Source organism: Lacerta agilis, chromosome 12 (genome assembly GCF_009819535.1).
Source record: "Lacerta agilis isolate rLacAgi1 chromosome 12, rLacAgi1.pri, whole genome shotgun sequence".
Classification (NCBI taxonomy): domain Eukaryota; kingdom Metazoa; phylum Chordata; class Lepidosauria; order Squamata; family Lacertidae; genus Lacerta; species Lacerta agilis.
This window is the reverse complement of record NC_046323.1, coordinates 11,276,813-11,298,091: the sequence shown is the minus strand read 5'-3', so window position 1 is coordinate 11,298,091 and position 21,279 is coordinate 11,276,813. Positions and strand designations below refer to the sequence as shown.

The 21,279-nt window shown below is 41.4% G+C and overlaps 2 protein-coding genes across 6 annotated transcripts; both read right to left on the bottom strand.

The window, feature by feature from the left end:
- Positions 1-5,047: 5,047 nt before the first annotated feature.
- On the bottom strand, positions 5,048-13,521 carry LOC117055877 (C-C chemokine receptor type 5-like). 2 transcript variants are annotated; one of them, XM_033165785.1, is made up of 3 exons: positions 12,962-13,521; positions 8,174-8,219; positions 5,048-6,515 (listed from the first exon to the last, which is right to left on the bottom strand). In XM_033165785.1, exon 3 carries the CDS (start codon positions 6,511-6,513, stop codon positions 5,416-5,418), a length of 1,098 nt encoding a protein of 365 aa, XP_033021676.1. In that variant the 5' UTR covers positions 6,514-6,515; positions 8,174-8,219; positions 12,962-13,521; the 3' UTR covers positions 5,048-5,415. The 2 variants fall into 2 exon arrangements, with proteins under 2 accessions (XP_033021676.1, XP_033021677.1); XM_033165786.1 differs by lacking the exon at positions 12,962-13,521 and having other exon boundaries at positions 8,174-8,236.
- A 2,464-nt stretch (positions 13,522-15,985) lies between these two features.
- On the bottom strand, positions 15,986-21,137 carry LOC117055898 (C-C chemokine receptor type 1-like). 4 transcript variants are annotated; one of them, XM_033165831.1, is made up of 2 exons: positions 20,732-21,137; positions 15,986-18,450 (listed from the first exon to the last, which is right to left on the bottom strand). In XM_033165831.1, exon 2 carries the CDS (start codon positions 18,440-18,442, stop codon positions 17,375-17,377), a length of 1,068 nt encoding a protein of 355 aa, XP_033021722.1. In that variant the 5' UTR covers positions 18,443-18,450; positions 20,732-21,137; the 3' UTR covers positions 15,986-17,374. The 4 variants fall into 4 exon arrangements, with proteins under 4 accessions (XP_033021722.1, XP_033021723.1, XP_033021726.1 ...); XM_033165832.1 differs by having other exon boundaries at positions 21,039-21,136; XM_033165835.1 differs by having other exon boundaries at positions 21,064-21,130.
- Positions 21,138-21,279: the final 142 nt, after the last annotated feature.

Sequence of the window (21,279 nt, the reverse complement as noted above, 5' to 3'; positions counted from 1 at the left end):
GTTTAACGCAGTGGTTCTCAAACTTTTTTCTTCTGGGCCACACTTTCACAATTAAAATTCACTCACCCCACACCATTTTTATTTATTTATAAGAAATAACATTGGAAAACACAAATAGGATTGTCCTTGGTATCACTCGATGAGCTTGCTCTCATTTTGAAAATATACCTATCCATATTCTGCAAATAAAAAAAATATTTTTATACTATACTATACTATACCACACTATGCTGAAATGTTAAATCATGGAATCATAGAATTGTAGAGTTGGAAGGGAACACAAGGATCATGTAGTCCAACCACCTGCAATGCAGGAATATCTCCTGACAAACCCTTTGAGAACCACTGGTTTTAACATATTCTGCCATCTGTATTGTGATGTATTTGATGTGGGAGGGGGAGTCTTCTCTCTAGGAATCTCCATATGCAAAAGAAGGATCCATATTCCAGTTGGTGGTTGCAGGTTTAGAATGTTTGTTTGGACAGTGCGATCGGCTGGGGCTAGACCAAGGAAGCTGGAAGAATGGGAGGCTCTGGTATCTGGTAGGAGAGCCAGTGGAAGATGGCAGGACGGCAGCAAAAAAACAGGTCTGTGGTTCTAAGGTCAGTCAGAATTGAACCAGAGAGTCTTCAACAAAAGTCTTCAGTTATAGTGTTTGCGAGGCATAATCGGGATGGAGTAATTGGCAAAAGTATTTGAAAAGGGCAACTAGCTGCTTCTTTACTGATCTGTCTCCGCAGCTGGAGGCAGTAATACTTCTGAATACCAGTTGCAGGAGTGAGTGCTATCGAACTCATCTCCTGCTTATGGTCTTCCCATAAGCATCTGCTTAGCCATGGTAAGACCGGCATGCTGGACCAGATGGGCCACTGGCCTCATAGTATGTTTTTCAAAGCTGTCTTGGTTTAGTAAAACAGTTCTGCTGTTCTGAAGTGAAAATTAACATGTTGGGTTATCCAGTTACCCATCTGGAGAGTGTAGAAAGCTCTGTACCGATCTGTAGAAAGCCCTGTACAGCAGGCATAGGCAAACTCGGCCCTCAATATGTTTTGGGACTACAGTTCCCATCATCCCTCACTGGTCCTGTTAGCTAGGGACCATGGGAGTTGGAGTCCCAAAACATCTGGAGGGCCGAGTTTGCCTATGCCTGCTATACAGATTGGGAGTCGGCGTTCTGCCCCCACTACACTGTCTGATGACACATGTAGCTTGACAGGCAGGTGGAAACCCCTCTGTCCTTTATAAAGAGACTGTTTCAGTAATCTAACTTTATTTAAAAGACAAAGATCGGGTAAAACAACGATGCGATACCATCGGTGGAAAACATGTAACAGAAACCCCTCAGGCTCTCTCACCAAATGGAATCTCCCTCCCCTCTGCCAGCAACTGCCAGCAACTGCCATCCGTTGCAACATTCTTTCTGGCCAGTAGGTGGAGCTGCATCAATAAACGTGAAATAGCAATACTGAAATATACAACTTAATAATGTGCCGAAGGCACAACAGTCGGGACAAGGATACCGGAAAGATTGTCTCACCCCTTATACACCCAACCAATCACTGCAGGTGAGGGCCTTCTGAAGATACCATCTTATCAGGAGGACTGTTCTGCCCATTATATGATCCAGGCCTTAAGGTTGTTTCACCTGCACTTCAGAATTCCCTCCCCTTAAATATTAGACAGGCGCTGTTTCTGTTGTTCTTTGGCACCTACTGAAGACCTTCCTTTTCCAAAAGGATTTTTAAGTACAGCGCTACCTTGGTACTCAAACGGCTTGGCTCCCAAACATATCAGCTCCCGAAAGCCACAAACCCAGAAGTAAGTGTTCCGGTTTGTGAACGTTTTTCAGAAGCCAAACGACTGACGCGGCTTCCGCTTGAGTGCAGGAAGCTCCTGCAGCCAATCGGAAGCCACGCCTTGTTTTTTGAGTAGTTTCAGGATTCAAACGGACTCCCAGAACAGATTTAAGTTCGAGAACTAAGGTACCACTGTAGAGATCTTTCCCAGCCTGCATCTGCGTTGCAATTGTTTGTAGAGATTTTAATTTCTTTGCATGTTTGCCACCCTGGGCTCCTTTGGGAAGAAGTGTGGGCTATACATTTAATAAATAATAACCATTTCCCACACAATGAGTGTTGGTCCCTGAGGAAAATAAAATAGAAGAGAGCTATTAGGTACTGACTATATTATATTGTTGTAAGAATTTCAAGGTCTTTCATATATATATATATAATTGTTATTAATTTACCAAACAAATAAGGCCACATGTCTGAAAACAGCACAGAAAGACAGGCCTCACTCCATTTTGACTTCTAGCTGGCCAAGTGTTTTCATCTGCAGGGAGGAGGTGAAAAGTCTCTGCCTGAGTGCCAGATGATGGGCCATTTCCCTCACAAAGGACAGCCATTAGCCCTACCGGCCAGGTGAGATGGCACAGGTGTGGAAAATTCCCAAGTTACCTCCTCTGACCCTCCCATTTTGTGATGTAGCTCTGATGTATCTGGGGGAATGGTGGTCTTGGGTTACACCTCTTCTGTGATTGGATTATGTTTCTGGGGGTGGGCTAGACTCCAGGAGGGATTTTGAAATGTCTTTATAAGAGCATGCCTGCATTGTTCTGGGTCTTTTCCCCTGAGAAACACGGTTGTTGCAACAGCTTCAATAAAGATCAAGCTTACTAGCTGCTTTGCTTCTCAATCTTCTCTGGTTGGCCTCTGTTTTTTACTCCTACCAATGGAGAACCTGCAAAGGACTTTGCAAGGGCTCTTGTGTACCCCATAAGGGAATAAGGGCAGATTTTTTCTTATTACAATATGTTTTGGGAAAAGAATATTATGATAAGCAGGGTATGTTTGGGGACCTGCGTTTTTACTTCCACCACCCCATGCAGTCTTTGTTAAGTTTCTAGCTCTGTGACAGGTGACTCCAGAAAATACATGTTGGGGAAATAAAAGGATGGCAAAAACCATTATTGGGAGAGAAAGGATTTAATCTACATTATATAGCACCTTAATATACAGCAATTTTATGCTGGAATAGTGAATGGGAAATATGGAGGTGGGGGGGGGGGGTCACAGCAACTGCGCTTCATTATTTTCCCCATAGGAGTAGGAGGCAGATTTTATGTATACCGTATATTGATACGAGCTTCCATTGCATAAAGGAGTAAACTCCTATTATCCAGTTTAGTTGCCATCATCCCATTAAACTACAGGCAAAATCTATACTTTTCAGAACTCCAAAACATGAGGAAGCAAAATTTAATGACTACACATGTATATTGTAGTACAAAACAAGCTTTTATTGTTGGATTTATAACAAGTCAATCCTGAGCACATTTACTTGAACATTTATCCCACTTTTTGCAGCTTAATAAGCAGTTCAGCTTAATAAACAGCACTTTGTTCTCCATTTATTATGCTCACCTTATTGGCTTGTGTCAGGGATACCAGTTCCCTCTTTCTCACTTACCAAAACCTGCATTTATATATCTGTTCTTTAATATTACGCTGCCACCAGTTTCAAAGCCTGGTAGCTGATATAAAAAGTTTAGGCAGGAGATGGATGCCAACACAAGAGATAGGTTGAACTTTAAGCTTGTTGGTTTATTAAAAGGTATTATGTACATAAGGGAATACTGGTATTTGCATTGGGGTCTTAAAGGTGCTCGATTACAGATTCTGAAGACTTTCAAGGTCCTGTTGCTGACACCAGCCTCTAAGTGGCTTTTATCTCAGGCCGAATTCCCTGAACTTCCACCCCAGTCAAATACTCTGACAACTCAATCCAGCTTCTCTTGGGGGACAGTCTGCCTCTGTACCCCAAAGCTCCTGTGGTTGTAGTTCTGGCTGCTTGGACAATTGTTGTTGTTGTTCAGTCGTTCAGTCGTGTCCGACTCTTCGTGACCCCATGGACCAGAGCACGCCAGGCAAAAAACCCATTTGTGTAACCTTCCTCTGGCAAGACCTTTGCACAGGGCAGCTTTTCAGATCACCTCCGCCGCTGACTCCTTTCTCCTGATCTTCATCAGACAGGTATTAATAACATGCTGACATTTGTATCCAGACTTTAGCTATTCTCATTAGCCTTTTTCTCTGTCCTTTCCCCTCAAACCTCTCTCATGCACTCACTTCTCCGCAAAAATCTAACTTCCTTTCCCTGACAGTTGACTCTCAGCTGATTAGGAACTCCAGCCTGTCAGTGTGCAATAACCCAGATCAATCAGAATGAATATACCAGATCCAGGCCCAGCCTAATACAGTCGTACCTTGGAAGTCGAACGGAATCCGTTCCGGAAGTCCGTTCGACTTCCAAAACCAAAGTGTGGCTTCTGATTGGCTGCAGGAAGCTCCTGCAGCCAATCAGAAGACATGGAAGCCCCATCAGAAGTTCGGCTTCCAAAAACAGTTTCTAAATTGGAATGCTCACTTCTGGGTTTGCGGCGTTCGGGAGCCAAAACATTTGAGAACTAAGCTGTTCAAAAACCAAGGTACAACTGTACATTCCCAAAATGATAGCCCATCTCTCTCTCTCTCTCTCTCTCTCTCTCTCTCTCTCTCAAAACTACTGCCAATCAGGCTTGCGGCATCATAACAGTACAAGGCCTCGAACCAACATTAGACCAGATGTTAAGTGCAATGATCTTGCACCCAGTATAATTTCCTTGGGAAGAGTTGGCGGCTAGGTTGTCTGCATGCCAATGGCTCAGTTTGCCATGGTTGGAACTGGGAAGGAAATTGCGCTGCTATTTACTCTGCAACCATTTTTCCCAGTGCACCTACCTTCCCTTTGCTTCAGATGCAACATAGTTTGGATGCATAGTTTGATCTGTCGGGGACAGGAAAGTGGATGATCATGTTAAGCAGGAAGGTGCTAGATAGCCATTGCTCCCTTCCAACATTCTAGCTGCAGGTGGTGAAATGAAGTCATGGTTTTTGTCTGTTTATTTTCTTGCAGAAAATAAACTGGGTGTGGGAGCAGAGTGTTCAGTGTCCTTAAGGACAGAGCAATAGGCTCACTTCTGGAAGGAACTACAGTATAACATGCTAATTTGTGCACACATTCATATAAGATTAGATTTGGCATACATTTGCCTACCTTAAAAGAGACACACAAATGCATTTCTAATGCAACAGAGAGCAGCGTATAAGATGTGCTTGATATTAAACCCTTGGTGATGTTCATAACATCTCCAGTGTCCTTGCATGTAACATTTGTTAATCACTTAGCTTGTGAGCTTACATAAGCCAAACAATTACAGTATACAGCCGACCCAGATCTTTTCTCTTGCCATAAAAGCGGCTTTTGTCAGAAGCAACTCAGCCCTTTTAAACGGAGTTTAGACTGCAAAGCTCAAATGGATCTGGTAAGTTGTACCGCCAGAGTAAGTTTTACTTATTCTCTCTGGAAGGCCACTACAATACCGCTGACATGTCATGCTCCCCAGTAGACTGGGAGTATGTGGAACTGGCACGTTCCAGAGGCTCTGTATACAGAGAGAGGCATGTTTTTGGAAGGTGGAGAGCCACATGCTTTCGGAAAAGGCTGCAAACGTATTTTCTAAACTTCTCGCCAACAAAAGCGTAGATCACAGGATTGATGCAGCAGTGAGCCATGGCTATTGTTTCTGTCGCTTGTGCTGCTATAGCCAAATTACTAATGGAGGCACAATTGCTGAGATCAAATGCATCTTGGAATGTCCGTAGCAGAAGAACAATGTTGTATGGGGCCCAAAAAATGAAATAAACTATCATGATGATAAAAATCAGCCGCACCGCTTTGCTCTTTTTGTCATTCCTGCATTTCATTAGAGTGTTTATGATCTGTGCATAGCAGAAGGTCATGACGATCATTGGAAATATCAGGCCTATAAGGTTCATTTTCAGTGTTAAGAACTGGTTCCAGCTGATCTGAGTTTCATAAGAAAAATGAGGAGTGCACACTAAATGATTGTTTTCCTTTTGTAATCTGTTAAAGACCAATACCGGCACAGAGGCTAGGAATGCCACGCCCCACATGACAACGCTTGTGAGGATGCCATAGGTAACTGTCCGGACTTTTAATGCAAACACGGCATGGACGATGGCTAGGTATCGATCGATCGTCAAAAGGATTATGAAAAAACTTCCGCTGTAGAAGCCTACGTAATAGATCCCAGAGAGAATTTTGCACATTGCATCTCCAAATATCCACTCGTGCGCTGCGTAGTAAGCCCAAAATGGCAGTGTGAAGATGAAAAGCAGGTCCGAGATAGCTAAATTGAGCAGGTAGATATCAGTCATGTTCTTGAGTTTCTTATATCTGATGAGGATCAGCACCACCAGGGAGTTGCCCAGCAAGCCAAATATGAACACCAAAGAGTAAAGCGGTGGCAGGAACTGGGAAGCAAATTCATTGACTTTGTCACTGTGGCACGGTTCTGCTGTTTCGTCATAAATGTATTCTGTGGTTGTTACATCTTCGTAGTCTGCTGTGCTCGTAGCAATGGACATCTTGCTCGTAGCAATGGACATCTCTGCAATTGTAGAAGATATGCTCATTTATATTTACGCATCCACACTGCATGCACAGTAATAATAAAATGCTGGTTTCCGTACATAGGAGAATATACTGAACTTTCAACAAAGGATGGTAGAAATCAAAATACAGAAAACAATAGATTTTGTTCATGCAGATGTTTTCATGTTTGGGCTGAGCACATGCTTATTAAAGATCAACAACTGTTGGGATTTCACCAATCTACAGATATGCAACTCAATAACAACAACATTGAGTATCAGTGCAGAAACAGTTGTAAAGGAGTGGTTATAATCCTTGAGCCTATTGCCAAAATGCAGTTCTTTCCGTTATAGTTTGCTTAGTGCCCCAGCACTGTTCCAGCACATTCTGAATCCCACATTGTACGGTACATATATTTTGTACATATCATTACAATCGTGAAGTGAGAGATAAATTACAAGTAGTCTAATGTAAACCTTGGAAAACCATTGCATCACTCAGTAGATTCTCACTTGCAGTTTAACAAATGAGCAGCCTCTGTTGAAAAAAGTGTCGTACCGTATCCAAAATGAAAGAGGCCGAATGAAAGCATCTTCATCATTGTTAGCATATAGCAGTTTCGTTTTTATTAAAGTCACCCAAAAAAGATGGCCATATGAAATCACCCTTGGGTGTTGACCAAAATTTTGTACAGCCCAGAAATGTACCTATCTTAACAAAATGTGAAGAAACTTTTGGATGCCCATTAGCTGTAATGAAGCTCAGAAAAATCAACATGAAACGGTTATCTTGTGAAAAGTTTTGTCTCTTCCCACCCCACTCCCTGACAAAGTGTGTTAGTAAACATGTACAGTATGTCACTGGGCAAAAGTTCGCTGAGGATTTATTTATTAGTTGTGTAGAAACAAAAGAGTCTGCATTGCAACTACCTTTCTGCCATTTGGAGGAGCTATTGTTACATTTTTCAAGCTTGAATGTGGTTGAAGGGCAGAGGGCTTAACCACACACCTTCTCAAACTTTGCCTTGTGGTTTGCTTGGTTCTTCGTTTTTTGGGGAGTAGGAACCACACGACATTTCTACTGTGACTAGGTGATACGTTGTTTTTCTGGAACTAAAATCAACTAATCGATGGTGATGCAAAAAGCATTTTTTTATCCCTTACATGCTCCTACGCCTTGTATCATGTGTTTGCCGCATCACCCTTTGTTGCTTACTCCATTTCCCCCTGTCTCTGAACTCCTCCTCTGTGTTGCTGCCCATGACCCCAGCAGCATCCGTCTCCCACAGGGAGTGCAACCAGTTTGCCCACAATGAGCACCGAGCTGTAAGGGGGACACAACAATGACTTAGAACGGAAGGTGAGAGGCAAGGGGCACCGAATTTTGGCATTGCCACTGAAATTTGAAAGCCTAAAGTCCTCCAGGGAGAGCAAATGTGCTTAGTGCTGCGTCCCCAAAGGCTCGGCTGGTTGTTGGGAGCTGCACAGAGTGGCTTTGGGCAAGCTGTGCCCTTCTGGTCAAGCTTTTTCCTTACCTGTATGACATCAGGTGTAGTGCAGGTGGCTCTGCTTTGCCCCAAATGGCCTGACAGACCAAATGGGGAAGGCTGGTAGGCCCAGGTTGGCCCAAAGGGCAGAAGTTTGACACTATTGACCTAGAAATACAAGAACTCACCTCAAGCTGAAGGTTTCTTGCCTCGCCTCTGGGAACAGTTACAACCCTGCAAAAGGTTGAAGGCAGTCTTGAACACAAGGTGTAAATTACATTTTAACGTGATTTAAAGCAAAACAGTACAAACACAGGGAATAATGTCCCTATGGGCAATGTGATCACCCTAAAATAAGCAGAAATGGCAACTGAAGTTCTGGTGTCATCTCCAGAGGTTGTTGACTCATCATCTTCAGCTGGCATGATGAAGGGTTGGGGGTGCTGTAGTACAACAACATCTGGAGGGTCAGAGATTCACCATCTCTGTTACAGAGTGTCCTCATATCAGGACAGGCACATTTGCTAGGTGCAAATGCGGCCCATAGGTTTAACATCCCTGCTGTAGAATGTACTCATCAGGACATGCTAATTTGTCACCTAGATAATTTCTGAAGCAGCCCTAAAACTCTTGGAAGCGTCGTTCTTGGTTGGTAGACTGTGCCTTTATAACTTTCAAAAAGAGATGTTTGTGCAGGACATCCTATTCAAGCATGAATAATGAATTCTTGTGAAAAGAAGGCACAGTGGGGCTACAGAAATGAACTAACAAAATCAGAAAGAAGGCACTGTTGCAATAATTTAACTGAAGATTTATGGTGCAATCCTAGCCACATAAACAGCCATGGAGCAACTGTTCCAATGGTTACATTTCTACTCTTAAAATGCATAGGCTTTCTATGGGAAAGCTGTCTTTCTGCGTCAGGAATGGATTGAGCATAATAGTTTAAATTGGCTTCATGTCTGTGCACATACATTTTCCCAAGGAAATGATCAGCAGAACGCCTCCTGATAATGGTCTCTATACCAGTTTAACCGTGATGGTGTTCTGCAAAGATTCCTGGGAACAGTAGTTTAATGAGTATGCAGAGAATTATCAGTTAGGCACACACAGTTAGGTAGTGGAAGACAGGAGTGCCTGGCATGCTCTGGTCCATGGGGTCACGAAGAGTCAGACACGACTAAATGACTAAACAACAACAACAACAACACACACACACACACTCACACACACACCATTCCATCCCTACTTCCAGAACTGCAGTTCCCAGAGTTTCCTGTTAATTAATTAATAACACATGCTAAAATTTTGACTGACTCGCTTTTGCAAACTCATGTGCCAAGACAGACAAGTACATCAACCTTCCATAAATGCTGAAGACAAAACCTTGAGCATAGCCACTGACTACACTCTCTCTAGGAATATTTAATGTTGCTAAACACCAGTCATGCCAATAATTAATTCTAGGTTGCATTCGATGTATAGAGGTGGGCAAACTTCCTTTGCCAGAGCAAATGAATTTTGCAGGATAAGCTCCAGAAGTCTCTGTTTAATGCAGGCAGCTGGTTTTTCTAACCAAAGAGGCAGAAGATGGGGTGATCAACAGCCAGTAGTGTTAACATGGCTGTTAACCAGCTTAAGCCAGGAGGAATCATAATTATCAAACAAAGCCAGGGATTCATAGCCCAAATCTAAGGGGGATAGATATTGGTGGTGCCAATAACCAATTGAAAGAGACTGTACCATTGTTTCCAAAGAACAAGTGCTTGCTACCAGTTTCATTAGCTGCATATATGGGATGCAAAAGATCTTTCTCCTCAGGGATTCATTAATCCCCAGTATCCAAAGTAGAAGTCTGTACATAATCTTGGTAACTATTTTGGCTTTGTACACCTTCAAAACTGAAGGTATATGCTGGCCACCTTTCATCTGAGAATCTCAACAGTGAAGCTAGAATATTCAGTGTACACAATGTGGAAGTTTCAACCTGAAGTAACCAGGGCAAAGTCAATAGCAATAAATATTCAATAGATATTGCAGTTATAGCAAGTGAGGGTATTAAAAGGGTTACACACACACACACACACACACAAGCCTCCTCACACCTGTGCAAGATAAGTCATTGTTATCTCCATATCACAGAGTATAGGGTGGGGTTGGCTTGAGGAGCTGTGACTCAAAGATAACGGTGCTTTTGCAAGGATGATATTTCAGATTTCAGTAGGGAGGAAGGCAACATTTTCAGCGAGGCTGAGAGGCTTGTTTTCGGGTATTTCCAATTGCAAAAGAGCCTTGTGTTTTAGGAGCATTAGTTAGAAGCATAGAATTGTATAGAATGGTTACAGCAATGGTATAAAATATGTCACCCACCCCCCCTTTCTTTTTTTAGCAAAGAGGCTGCTGATTTTACCACGAATACTTAGTACATAGACCTAGTAAACTGTTTCTAAGAACAGTCAGAAGCAGACCAGCCCTTATATTTGTAGGTGTGGGTTTGGGTGTGTGTTGTGTTATGAAAATGTCAATAAATTCTTCATAAAAAAAAGAAGCAGACCAGCCCTATACATGTTTAAACTCAGTAGGGCTTCCTTCTGGGGCTCCCAGTCTAGTACGCTTGGCCCAGTGATTGTCATCAACGTGTTATAGACCATAGAGTTCATAACCATAGAGTTGGCTCGAAATAGAATAGGAATAAGTTCATTGCGTTTGAAATATAATGGGTGAGGCGCTCCTGACCACTTTCCTTAAATGCAGTGCTCACAGCTGGTTGGCACCGAGTGGGATGCCATCCTGGTTCTTTCCAAGCAGATCAAAAACAGAATGAAACAAAAAGCAGACCAAAATACTAACACACCCTCTTTTTCTTCCCACTTCAAGCACTGAGGTGACTGGACCAAAAGGTAAACTGGATGCGGTCTGGTTTGCAACTAAATTATCCCGCTTCCTCGCCTCTGTCTTTGAACGCTGAGTTAGCGTTGTGCTTGATAGTTGGGGCGTGACTGGGAACACAGTGGCTCGTAGCTCACACTCATTCTAAATAACCAGTGCTAGAACCAGGGCTTTTCTTTTCTTTTTTTTCAACCAGCTCATCGGATCTCAGCTCCGGCACTTCTCAGGTGGGTGCCATTACCATTCTAAGAGAACACGGATTTAAATGTATGTTTGGGAGAGTATTTTTCTCAAATTACTCATTTCTAAATGCATTTTTCTCTCGAAGCGCACATTTCTAAATGTATTTTATCCCAAAATACATTTTTCTAAAGGAGCTTATATTAAACTAAATGCAATTTTGAATTTGTAAACTGCATTGCAAAATTCAGAGACATGTGAAATTTGAATGGTGACCATGTTCCCATCTGTACCTTAGTTCAGAAGATGTGGATCGGGTCAGTTCGGATCAGAATTCATAATGATCAGATTTTTCAAACATCCGTATCTGGGACCCTAATGAATTTTGGAGTCCCCATATGAACGCTAAGCATCTGAAAGACTGCACTGTGATGGGGCACATATAAGTCTCACAGTATATACCACATATGACAGCCTATGACAACCTTCATTTAATATCTCCATGCCTAACATTTTAAGGTCAAAGGATATTGAAAGTAAATATTTCATTCCTTGGTTCCTTGAGGTAGTAAAAAGAAAACAAGGAAGATTTTGTGGCTATGTTGTCATCTGAAAGAACTGTTCGTGGTGAGCTCTGGCACCTCCTTTTCTAGAAAAACAGCAATGGCTGGAACCAAAGCATGATTGGAAAACCCAGGATGGAGCTATGCAGCCTAGATAAATGAAGGCTTTGATGGGAGTATAGGAAGCTTCCTCATACCAAATCAGACCATTAATACTATCCAGTTCAGTACTACTCTACACTGACAGGGTTTTCATAAAGGGTTATTTCCAGCCCCAACCAGAGATGCCATAGATCAGACCTGGGACCTTTTACATGGAAAATAGACACACACTCTCCGAGCTACAGTCGTTTCCCCTGAAGGCTAGGATGCCCAGGTGCAGGGAGCAGATAGCTATGGCTTCCCTTTAATTTATTCCACTTAAACAGATAGTAGCCATTCATTCCTATGGGAAAACTCGGAAACATTTTAGGGGACGTTGTTGGAGCGAGGGCAAAATCTGCTCGACGAATAGCCTGCCCTCCCTAGCAGGGATCCCATGGGTAGATGTGCCAACAAGCAGTGCGCACAGATGCCCACAGGGTTCCCTGCAATATTCAGGTCTCTCCTCCAGTGGCCAAAGTGATGGGCATTTTGCTAATCCAATAGTAAGCCTCCTCTTTTTCATTCGAAATCGTTATCATACCACACATTTAAAATGACACACGGTAAACAGCAAACTTCCCTATTAACAAAGTATCAAAAAATAGCATGCGGTCCATATTCACATAGTCATGTGCAAGGCATGCAGCTGCTGCAGCCTGTCATGATAACCAAGCATGTTTTACACTATTAGATGCATATATTTTTTGCAGTATTACTCACATAGGAGTGTTTTCCTTGTGAAATGGCCCTCACGTGAATAAATGGCATCCAAGATTTAAAGGGGAATGGATTTGGCTATTTTTGCCTGGGGAACAACCGCCCACAGCCTTGCGTATTCTCTTGTCAAAATTCGGGACAGCTATCTGATTGGATACTTCACTGCAGAGAAGAAACAGAAACAATAGCTCTTTCATATCACATCCAAACTACTGAAAAACTATTGACTGCATCTAGCCAAAGATTTTTTTAAAAAACCCAATTCGGTCTTTATGGCTTTTTTCCTGAACAATATGAACGTAAAGAAAGCGTTAACTGGGTCATCAATATTAATCATCAGTTTTCAGGGTTTGTAATATGTAATAACTGCACCTTTTTACATCTTGGTAGGTTATTTTCATGCATCATTCCTAATCATTGTTAACTTTTTTTTGCTGTTAATTAATATATATAAATGCAACCCCCCAACTTAAATTTACTTACCAATTTACAATCGCTTGCTTTTAAGTGATGCTGGTGAAAGCAAGAGTCTTTGGACCAGGCACGTTGTAAAAAAAAAAAAACAACCTTCCTGTGTGAAGAAATACTTGTTCTGCAAATTTCTAGTGAACAAATGTTTCTCCTTTCTAAAAAAATAATAGAAAAAGAAACAGTTCCCTCCTTCTAAAAATAATTGTTTAGCAGGCTAGAAAAACTCTGTAACTGTACCTCTGCAGAGGATTTTAAAAACTGCAATGCATCTTACTACTCTGTGGACTTCAATTGCACAAACTTGCATTACAGCCCGTGCTGTAAAACACAAAAATACAATGAAGAAAATCTTCATCTACCAATTTTGCTGTTCAATATCTTTACGAAACCACATATTTTTTCACATAGGAAATGGGTTCCATTTAAGAGTTTTTTCGCTCTGTGGATTACTGATAATGGTATCAGAAGTGAGCATCTGGTTGTTCATTTAACACACTCCGAAGAACTTGCAGAGCTGTTTATATAGGACTTCCGAGGCGGTCTTCAAAGCTGCCTTGCCCAATGTTCATGCAAGAGTCAGAAATCCTTGAAGGCTGGCCTTAATGCAGCGGCGGAGGATGGTGCTCAGGCACCTGGAGCGGTGCGCCCAGGGGTGGGGCGAGCCGCCCATAGGGGCAGGGCGCACTGCGGGGCCTCCGGAGTCTGCCTGCCTCCTCTCACTCAGCCGCTCTACAGCTAGGGGAGGGGGAGGCAGAGGGCGGACCACTTGGGCAGGAGAGGTGTGTGGCTCGGGCGCACTGCAGGCCCCGCGGTGAGTGCCACCCAGCATTTTGTCATCCCCCTCAGTGGTGACACCCAGGGTGGCCCGCACCCACCGCATCCCCTTCTTCTGCCCCTGCCTTAATGCAAAGCAAGTGCTCACTTGACCAGATGCCCCAAGCTTCAGCAGTATAACTGCATCTCCAAGTAACTAGAGAAGGGTGAATCTGGCATTTTAGGTTCTCTCAGGGCTTTCCACCTTTACCATGTATACTGGCACAGTTGCTGTTTGATCCCACCTTTCAAAGAGTGATTTTGGAGCTGATTCTCTGCACTGATGGTCATTTGTTGGTCTTACTAGTGAGAAGTGTCGTTTCCCCCTTCCACATTAATGGTGGGTGGTGCCCAATTTGAGAAAAGTCCTGTTGCTATGGTCACATCCCTTATGTACCCTTATGTTCCTCTAGCCAGTAAATGTTAGTCACGAACATGTACAGTATACTGAAATAGCCCTTTTGTGGGAGTGAGGGCAGTACAGAAAGCCTAGTATTCCAGAATTCTAACCATTTGGAAGTACAGGAGAGATTAGAAGAGGTTAGGCGAAAAGCTCTGATCCTAAACTTCCGCTGTTTTGCAGGATACCTTCAGGAGAACAAAGAGCTGAGGAGTAAACCCTACACAAATCCAGAGTGGAATCCCAAAGATGGCTGGATGGTGCCTTGTACACCTCATTCTGCCAACTCCTGCAGCTAAGCTGATGCAGCTGTGATCCTAAACTTCCACTGCCTTGCAGGATACCTTCGGGAGAATAAAGGGCTAAGGAGTAAACCCTACACAAATCCGGAGTGGAGTCCCTAAGACGGTTGGATGGTGCCTTGTACATCTTCTTCTGCCAACTCCTGCAGCTAAGCTGGTACCAAATGCATTGCTCTGCTTTCCTTTGGACCGTATCAGCAAGGCCAAGAGAGGGGTCTCGTCATCTGGGCAGCCCAGGACTTCCATACGCACTGCCCAGGCTTGCAGCCCAGGGAGGTCACTTGGACGGTGTGAACACAGCGGTTTGACTTCACCCCCAGCAATGGAGACAAATGGATGCCAACAACATGTGTTAGTTGTTGTTTTTTTAATGCACAGGAATGACACTGCACATTTAGATAACTACTGACACCAAGTTACATCCGGAAGTCTCCATGAAACCCCATGGCCCACTACAGCTCATCCCTGAACTCCCTTTGCTGGCCGCCATCTCTCGCCTCTGAACTAAATAGCTCGCAAACTGACAGCTTGCACCAGTCAAAGGGAAGTGGCGCAAAATAGGTGTCTCCAAAACTATGCCCGTCAACCCCTGCCCCTTCCACATAGAAAGTGGGATTGTACATGCCAAACAAATAAAAATATTGAGATTCTATTCCAGATCGTTCACAAAGGGAAGATCTTTGCGGTAGAAGAAAGTGCATTTTATATATATATATATATATATATATATATATATATATATATATATATATATATATATATATATATATATAAAAGGCATTATTCAGGTACAGTAGATGAATAATGACAACATCACACTGTAGCATGTAAATATTAAAGTGAGAGGGAATAGAAATGATACCACTTTAAAAGGCAAGTGCGAAAATGCCCCCATTTTCTCATTTTTCTCATTTCTCATCTGTCCACATTTCTACATCAGTTCGCAGCATATATTTTATTTTTATTTTTATTTTTTGTTTAAAAAATATTCATTTTCATTTTCAAAAACAACCTTCCAATTAATGACAAATTAAAGCAAATCAATCCAAATTACAATAATAACAATACACAAATTATATATTCCAATTATAAAAAATTTCTTGGGACTTCCCATGTTCCAGATGTCTAGAGATAATCATTCTCATTCATGTCTCGGCATTTTCGGCATTTTTCAAATACAAAACTAATATTATCCATCTTTATTCTCAGTCTAATCAGCTGTTGTTTCTGTGGCTCGCATCTTCTTTAGAAAAGTTTTCGTGTTGTTAACCCACAAGAGGCATTTTTAAAACCATCTTATTCTCTGTCCAATTATTTGGTATTCAGTTCTCTTATCTTTCTTTTGTTCATCAAGTTCTCATTAAAGACACCAGGCCTCGTTCCAAAAGTAAAGTTTATAAATGGCAAATTTATAAACAATTTATCTCCGATGTCTTTTAATGAGCTGATGTCCGTATATGTCTGTATATATTGCTGTATTGTGGGATGTGCTTTCCAGCTGTATATTATATGATTTTAAAAAAAAAAATCCTCCAAGAACAGCAGGGCACTCCCCCCCCAGCTCCTCCAGACCCTAGAAGAGCTGGCAGGGATCCAGCGCTCTCCGTCCTTCTGTCCACAATTTCTGTCTACAATCATGTATAAAAATAATCCACACAAGCAGATATATCTTAGAACGAAATACAGTACACCCTAAGTCCAAAGGAGCTCTTTTTCATAAGAATCCTTTTTTTGTAACTGCGCAATAATGATCGCCATTTTGTTTCTGTCTTCAGTCCGAGCTGCCATATCTGATCTTGTTTTGCCAACTTCTCTTAGAGTTTTTGAGGGCTGGTTATCATGCATTCAATTATAACTTTCACCTCTTGTGGTTTGTTTAAGTAATTAAATTCTTTCTGGCTGAGCATCGCCAAATCATGATGTAATAGAGCAAGTACGGAAAGATAGTGGTTACTCACCTCCTTAATCCACGTTTCAAGATGAGAGTCCATTTAAAGTCCAAAATTCAACATCCAACAACTGTATAATTTAGCAGTTTTTTCTTCTTCTTCTTCTCTCCTCCATCTGGAACATGCCTGGTTTCCCCCCCCCCCAATCTTATAATTATGAAAAACAGGTGTCTCTTGCGTGCAGGAGTGGCTCTGGAGAGTGCCTGTTCTTAGTCCCATCATCCCTGCCACTTGTACCTTGATGCGAGCCGACAGATCACGGACGATCTGCGAGTCTATTAGACAGTCCTCCCTGCAGCATATATATTAAGTTCTCCAGAAAATTCACCAACATTTTAATTTTAATTTCTTCTAATCTAACAAAAGATTTCCCCAGATCTGTGCTATGTGTAGGGATTGGGGAGAAAATAGATTCAGTTCGCATCTGCGGACAAGGCTACTTAATTTGTTCTTTCAAATGCAATACAAGAACCAAGACCCTTGAAAATTTGCATTTCTCCAAATTTTGCAGTTCAGTTCTAATGTGTACAAAAATGCATATGCTAGGATATAAAATGTCCATTAGAATGCATACGTTAGTGAAAAATGGCATATGAAAGTACATTATATTACAGAAAATCAATTTGCAGAAATGTGTATGTTAGGAGACATTGCACAGAAAAAATATTAGTGGAAATACTGGAGAATTTATATGACGACACTTAAAAAAATCATTTCCAACTGCTGTGGAAATGTTGAGAACAAAACATAATAATGGAAAAATCAGAAACCTTCCGAAATTGAAAAGTGACAGATTTGACCATGCCTAGCCTGGCAGTAGTATAGCCTACTTATAAATTTTTTAAAGTGCAGGAGTTCATCATGATAGTCCCCTGCTCCTTAGAAGTCTGACATAACTCCCAGGCATAACAACTAACAGAGGCACACAAACAAACAAAAAAGCACACAACTGGAAATCACTTTACAAACCAATAGAAATGTCATGTTCTGTTGTACTCATGTAGGAGGAAGTAGACCGGTCTAAACTAGGGTGATCGCGACCTGGACAGAGAGGAACTAACGTACACTTCTGGAAAAAGATAGAGAGATATTTCCTAAATTTTTCCCCCACAAAGGCATAGATCACAGGGTTGATGCAACAGTGGATCATGGCAATTATCTCTGTCACCCCAATGGCTACAGATAACTTTCCCTCACAATTGCTTTTCCAGTCACACGAGAAAATTGAATCTTGATAGGTCTGCAACAAAAGAGTGATGTTGTATGGCATCCATAAAAGGAAGTAGACAATCATGATTACAGAAATAAGCTTGACAGCTTTCTGCTTTCTCTCATTTCTACCCTTAATCAAAATCTTTATAATCTGCATGTAACAGAAAACAATGATGACTGCGGGAAGAGCTAGGCCGAAGACAACCCTCATTAAAGTTAAAAATTGCTTCCAATCATTTTCATTTTTTGAAGGATAATGAATGGTACATTTGTAGGTCTCAGATTCCATTTGAACATGGTGAAATACAAATTCTGGCACAGAGGCTAATGAGGCCACAACCCAAGTGATGACGCTTGTGAAGGTGCCATAGGTGATCGTCCTGGCTTTTAATGCGAACACTGCATGGACGATGGCCAGGTATCTATCGAAAGTCAAAAGGATTATGAAGAAACTTCCGCTGTAGAAGCCTACGTAATAGACCCCAGAGAGAATTTTGCACATTGCATCTCCAAATATCCACTCATGCGCTGCGTAATACGCCCAAAATGGGAGCGAGAAGATGAAAAGCAAGTCCGAGATGGCTAAATTGAGCAGGTAGATATCAGTCATGTTCTTGAGCTTCTTGTATCTGATGAGAATCAGAACCACCAGTGAGTTGCCCAGCAGGCCAAATATGAACACCAAAGAGTAAAGCGGTGGCACAACGTAAGACGCAAATGATTTCCCCGCCGCGATGTGGACTGGGGCTACGCCTGTATCATAGTAATAAGATGTGGTTAGACCATAATCTTCTGGCAAATCAGTATAATCGTCCATCTTCTTCCCTGAGAATAAAGAATTCACATACATCGTATAAGATATCAGCATGAAACTTTATTGTAACATATAATTTATTTAATTTATTTATTTAAAAAAACTATTGCTAATGTTGAATATTTAGTCTGCTTATGAGGATTCAAGATACTGACGAACAAGCTTCTGCTTATGAGGATCAAGATATTGGTGGACAGCCTAAATATTAACAACAAAGAATAAAGGATAAGAATAAAGAAGCAGAAAAGAGAGGGGGGAATGGATCATAGAATTATAGAGCGCCATATAGTCAAACCCTCTGCAATGCAGGAATCTCAACTAGATCACACATGTTAACCTCTCCTTGAAAACCTCCACGGAAGGAGAGACCACTATCTCTCGGAGTCAAACAGCTCATGTTCCACTGTCAAACAGCTCATGCTGTCAGAAAACTCTCTGGTGTTGAAATGTCCTGTCCTTTTAACTTGAATGCATTGGTTTGGTTCCTAGCTTCTGGAGCAGGAGAAGACAAGCTCTATCCTCCATGTGACAACGCTTTAGATATTTGAAGGTGGCTATCACTATTACATCCCTTGACTGGGACTCTAGACTTCTTTTGATGCAGCCTAGAATAGCATTAGCTTTTCTTCTTCTTCTTCTTTGCTGCTGCATCACACTGTTGACTCATGTTAAGTTTGTGGTCTACTAAGACCCCTAGATCCTTTTCATATGTACTTTTGGCAAGCCAGGTGTCTCCCATCTTATATTTGTGCAGCTGGTTCTTCCTGCCTAAGTGTAGAACCATACATTTGACCCTATTGATATTTGTTTTGTTAGTTTTAGCCCGGTTCTCCAATCTGCTTAGGTCAACTTGAATTCCACTTCTGTCTTTTGTGGCATTGCCTATCCCTCCCAGTTGGGTGTCAACCTGGAAATTTGATAAGAATTTAAAATGAAGACTTTGGGTGGTCAAAAATAGGCAGTCGAATCCAGCTGGTTCTTCCCACTCTGGGGGGAAATAGACAACCTTAAGGAGTAGTAACAAAATACACAGATAGCAAAGTGATCACGTCTAACCACTTCTAATTCACAATAGGAAGCAAGTTAAGGTTGAAATCCTAACCCCACTTACCAGGGAGAAAGCCTCACTGAATTCAGTGGGATTTACTTCTGAGTAGACATGGTTAAAACAGCCATTTTACAGCATGCCAGTTGCCTTTGGCAACAAACAATACTTCAGAAACATGAAAACAACATGAAAAAGGAAGTACCCAGAAGTTCAGAACGAAAAGGAGAAATATGTCTCAAAGATTTAAAAACAAGGGTATGTTTTATTATAGATACGTTCAGCACGTTTTGGCATGATTGTTTTTATCAAGGGCCTTTCTGTAATAAACCATGCTGACACAGCTGCTAAACCACAAATATTGGACACCACATTTCAGAAACTTTTAAAGTTGCCTTTGACTGGACTTAACCATCCAGGAGTCCTTTACTCTTTTTTGTATTATAAAACCTCATATTAATAATACAAAACCACTTTGAGGGTTTGTTTCTTTTTTGCAACCAAGTGATGTATACATTTTATTAATTAATAAATTAATAGTCAGGGTCATCTCCACAACAATTAAAGCGCAGAAGTCCTGCTTTCATTAGACTTTGGCTAACCTAGCCAGAATATTACTTTACTTTAAAAACAAAACAAAACAAAACTGATCGACTTTCAAAATACTCTGCCTACATATTCATTTCCTCCGGATAGCCTTTTAAGAAATAGGCTGATACTAATATCAAAACTCTAACATCACCGAAATTGTGTAAATGGGTCAGCTCCAACTGGGGCAAGTTGTACATTCACTGGGCAATCCTGTACATGTGGGGCTTACTCGTGGGTAACTAGCTATAGGATTGGAGCTTTAGCTTGATCTGCACATTAAAGAATACTGGAAAGTAGTATTTGGGTCAATTAATAGCAGGCTTTTGTGGTAGCCAAGGCATGTATATTAGTTTAAATGTTAGTACCACTTACCTTATCATTGGTAAAATCCAGCAATGGAAGTGAAAATTAAAGGACTTTGATTACAAAGACTGACTATGGAATTCCAATGTTCTGAACAATATGATCATAACAGGAAATTGTTAACTCGTTCATTAATCATCAATATTAACATATTGTGGTATGAAATAACTGCCCTTTTTACATCTCAGTAGGTCAATTTACAGGCTTAGAAATTTGTGCAGCATTCCTATGTTAACTTTTTCACTGTTTGTTCACATAAAGGCAAGTGCTCCCCCCTCCTTAAATTAACTTACCAATCTACAAAGTTGCTTGCTTTTAAAAGATAGTGGTGACAGCTAGATTCTTTGGAACAGGAACATTGTAAAAACCAGAAAGTAAGAAATAGCCCTTTTCTCTGTGAAGAAGGAATTGTTCTGCAAATTTCTAGCCGCCAAACATTGCTGCTCAAAATCAAGACTAGTTCCCTTCTAACAGTAATCATTTGGTCAGCAAAAGCTATTTCTGTACTACTACAGATGGTTTTGAAAACCGAAGTATCTTGCTAGACTTTTCATTGCACAATTTTGAGTTACAGTTTATGTTGCCAAATCGAATAATTACCAAAAATGCATTCCCATCAACTCACAGGACTGTTCACAAAAGTATTTTTGAGGTGGTCTTCAAAACTGCCTGCGTTGAAAGGTTTGTCTGACAAGTGTTCACTTTAAGGGGTTCCTTTAAAAGGTTTCCTCACTCAGCGGATTATGAAAAGGATATCACTTCTGAGAATGATATCAGAAGTGAACATGTGGTTGTTCATTTAACCCACTCCAAAAAAAAAAAAAAACCCCTCCCAGAGTTG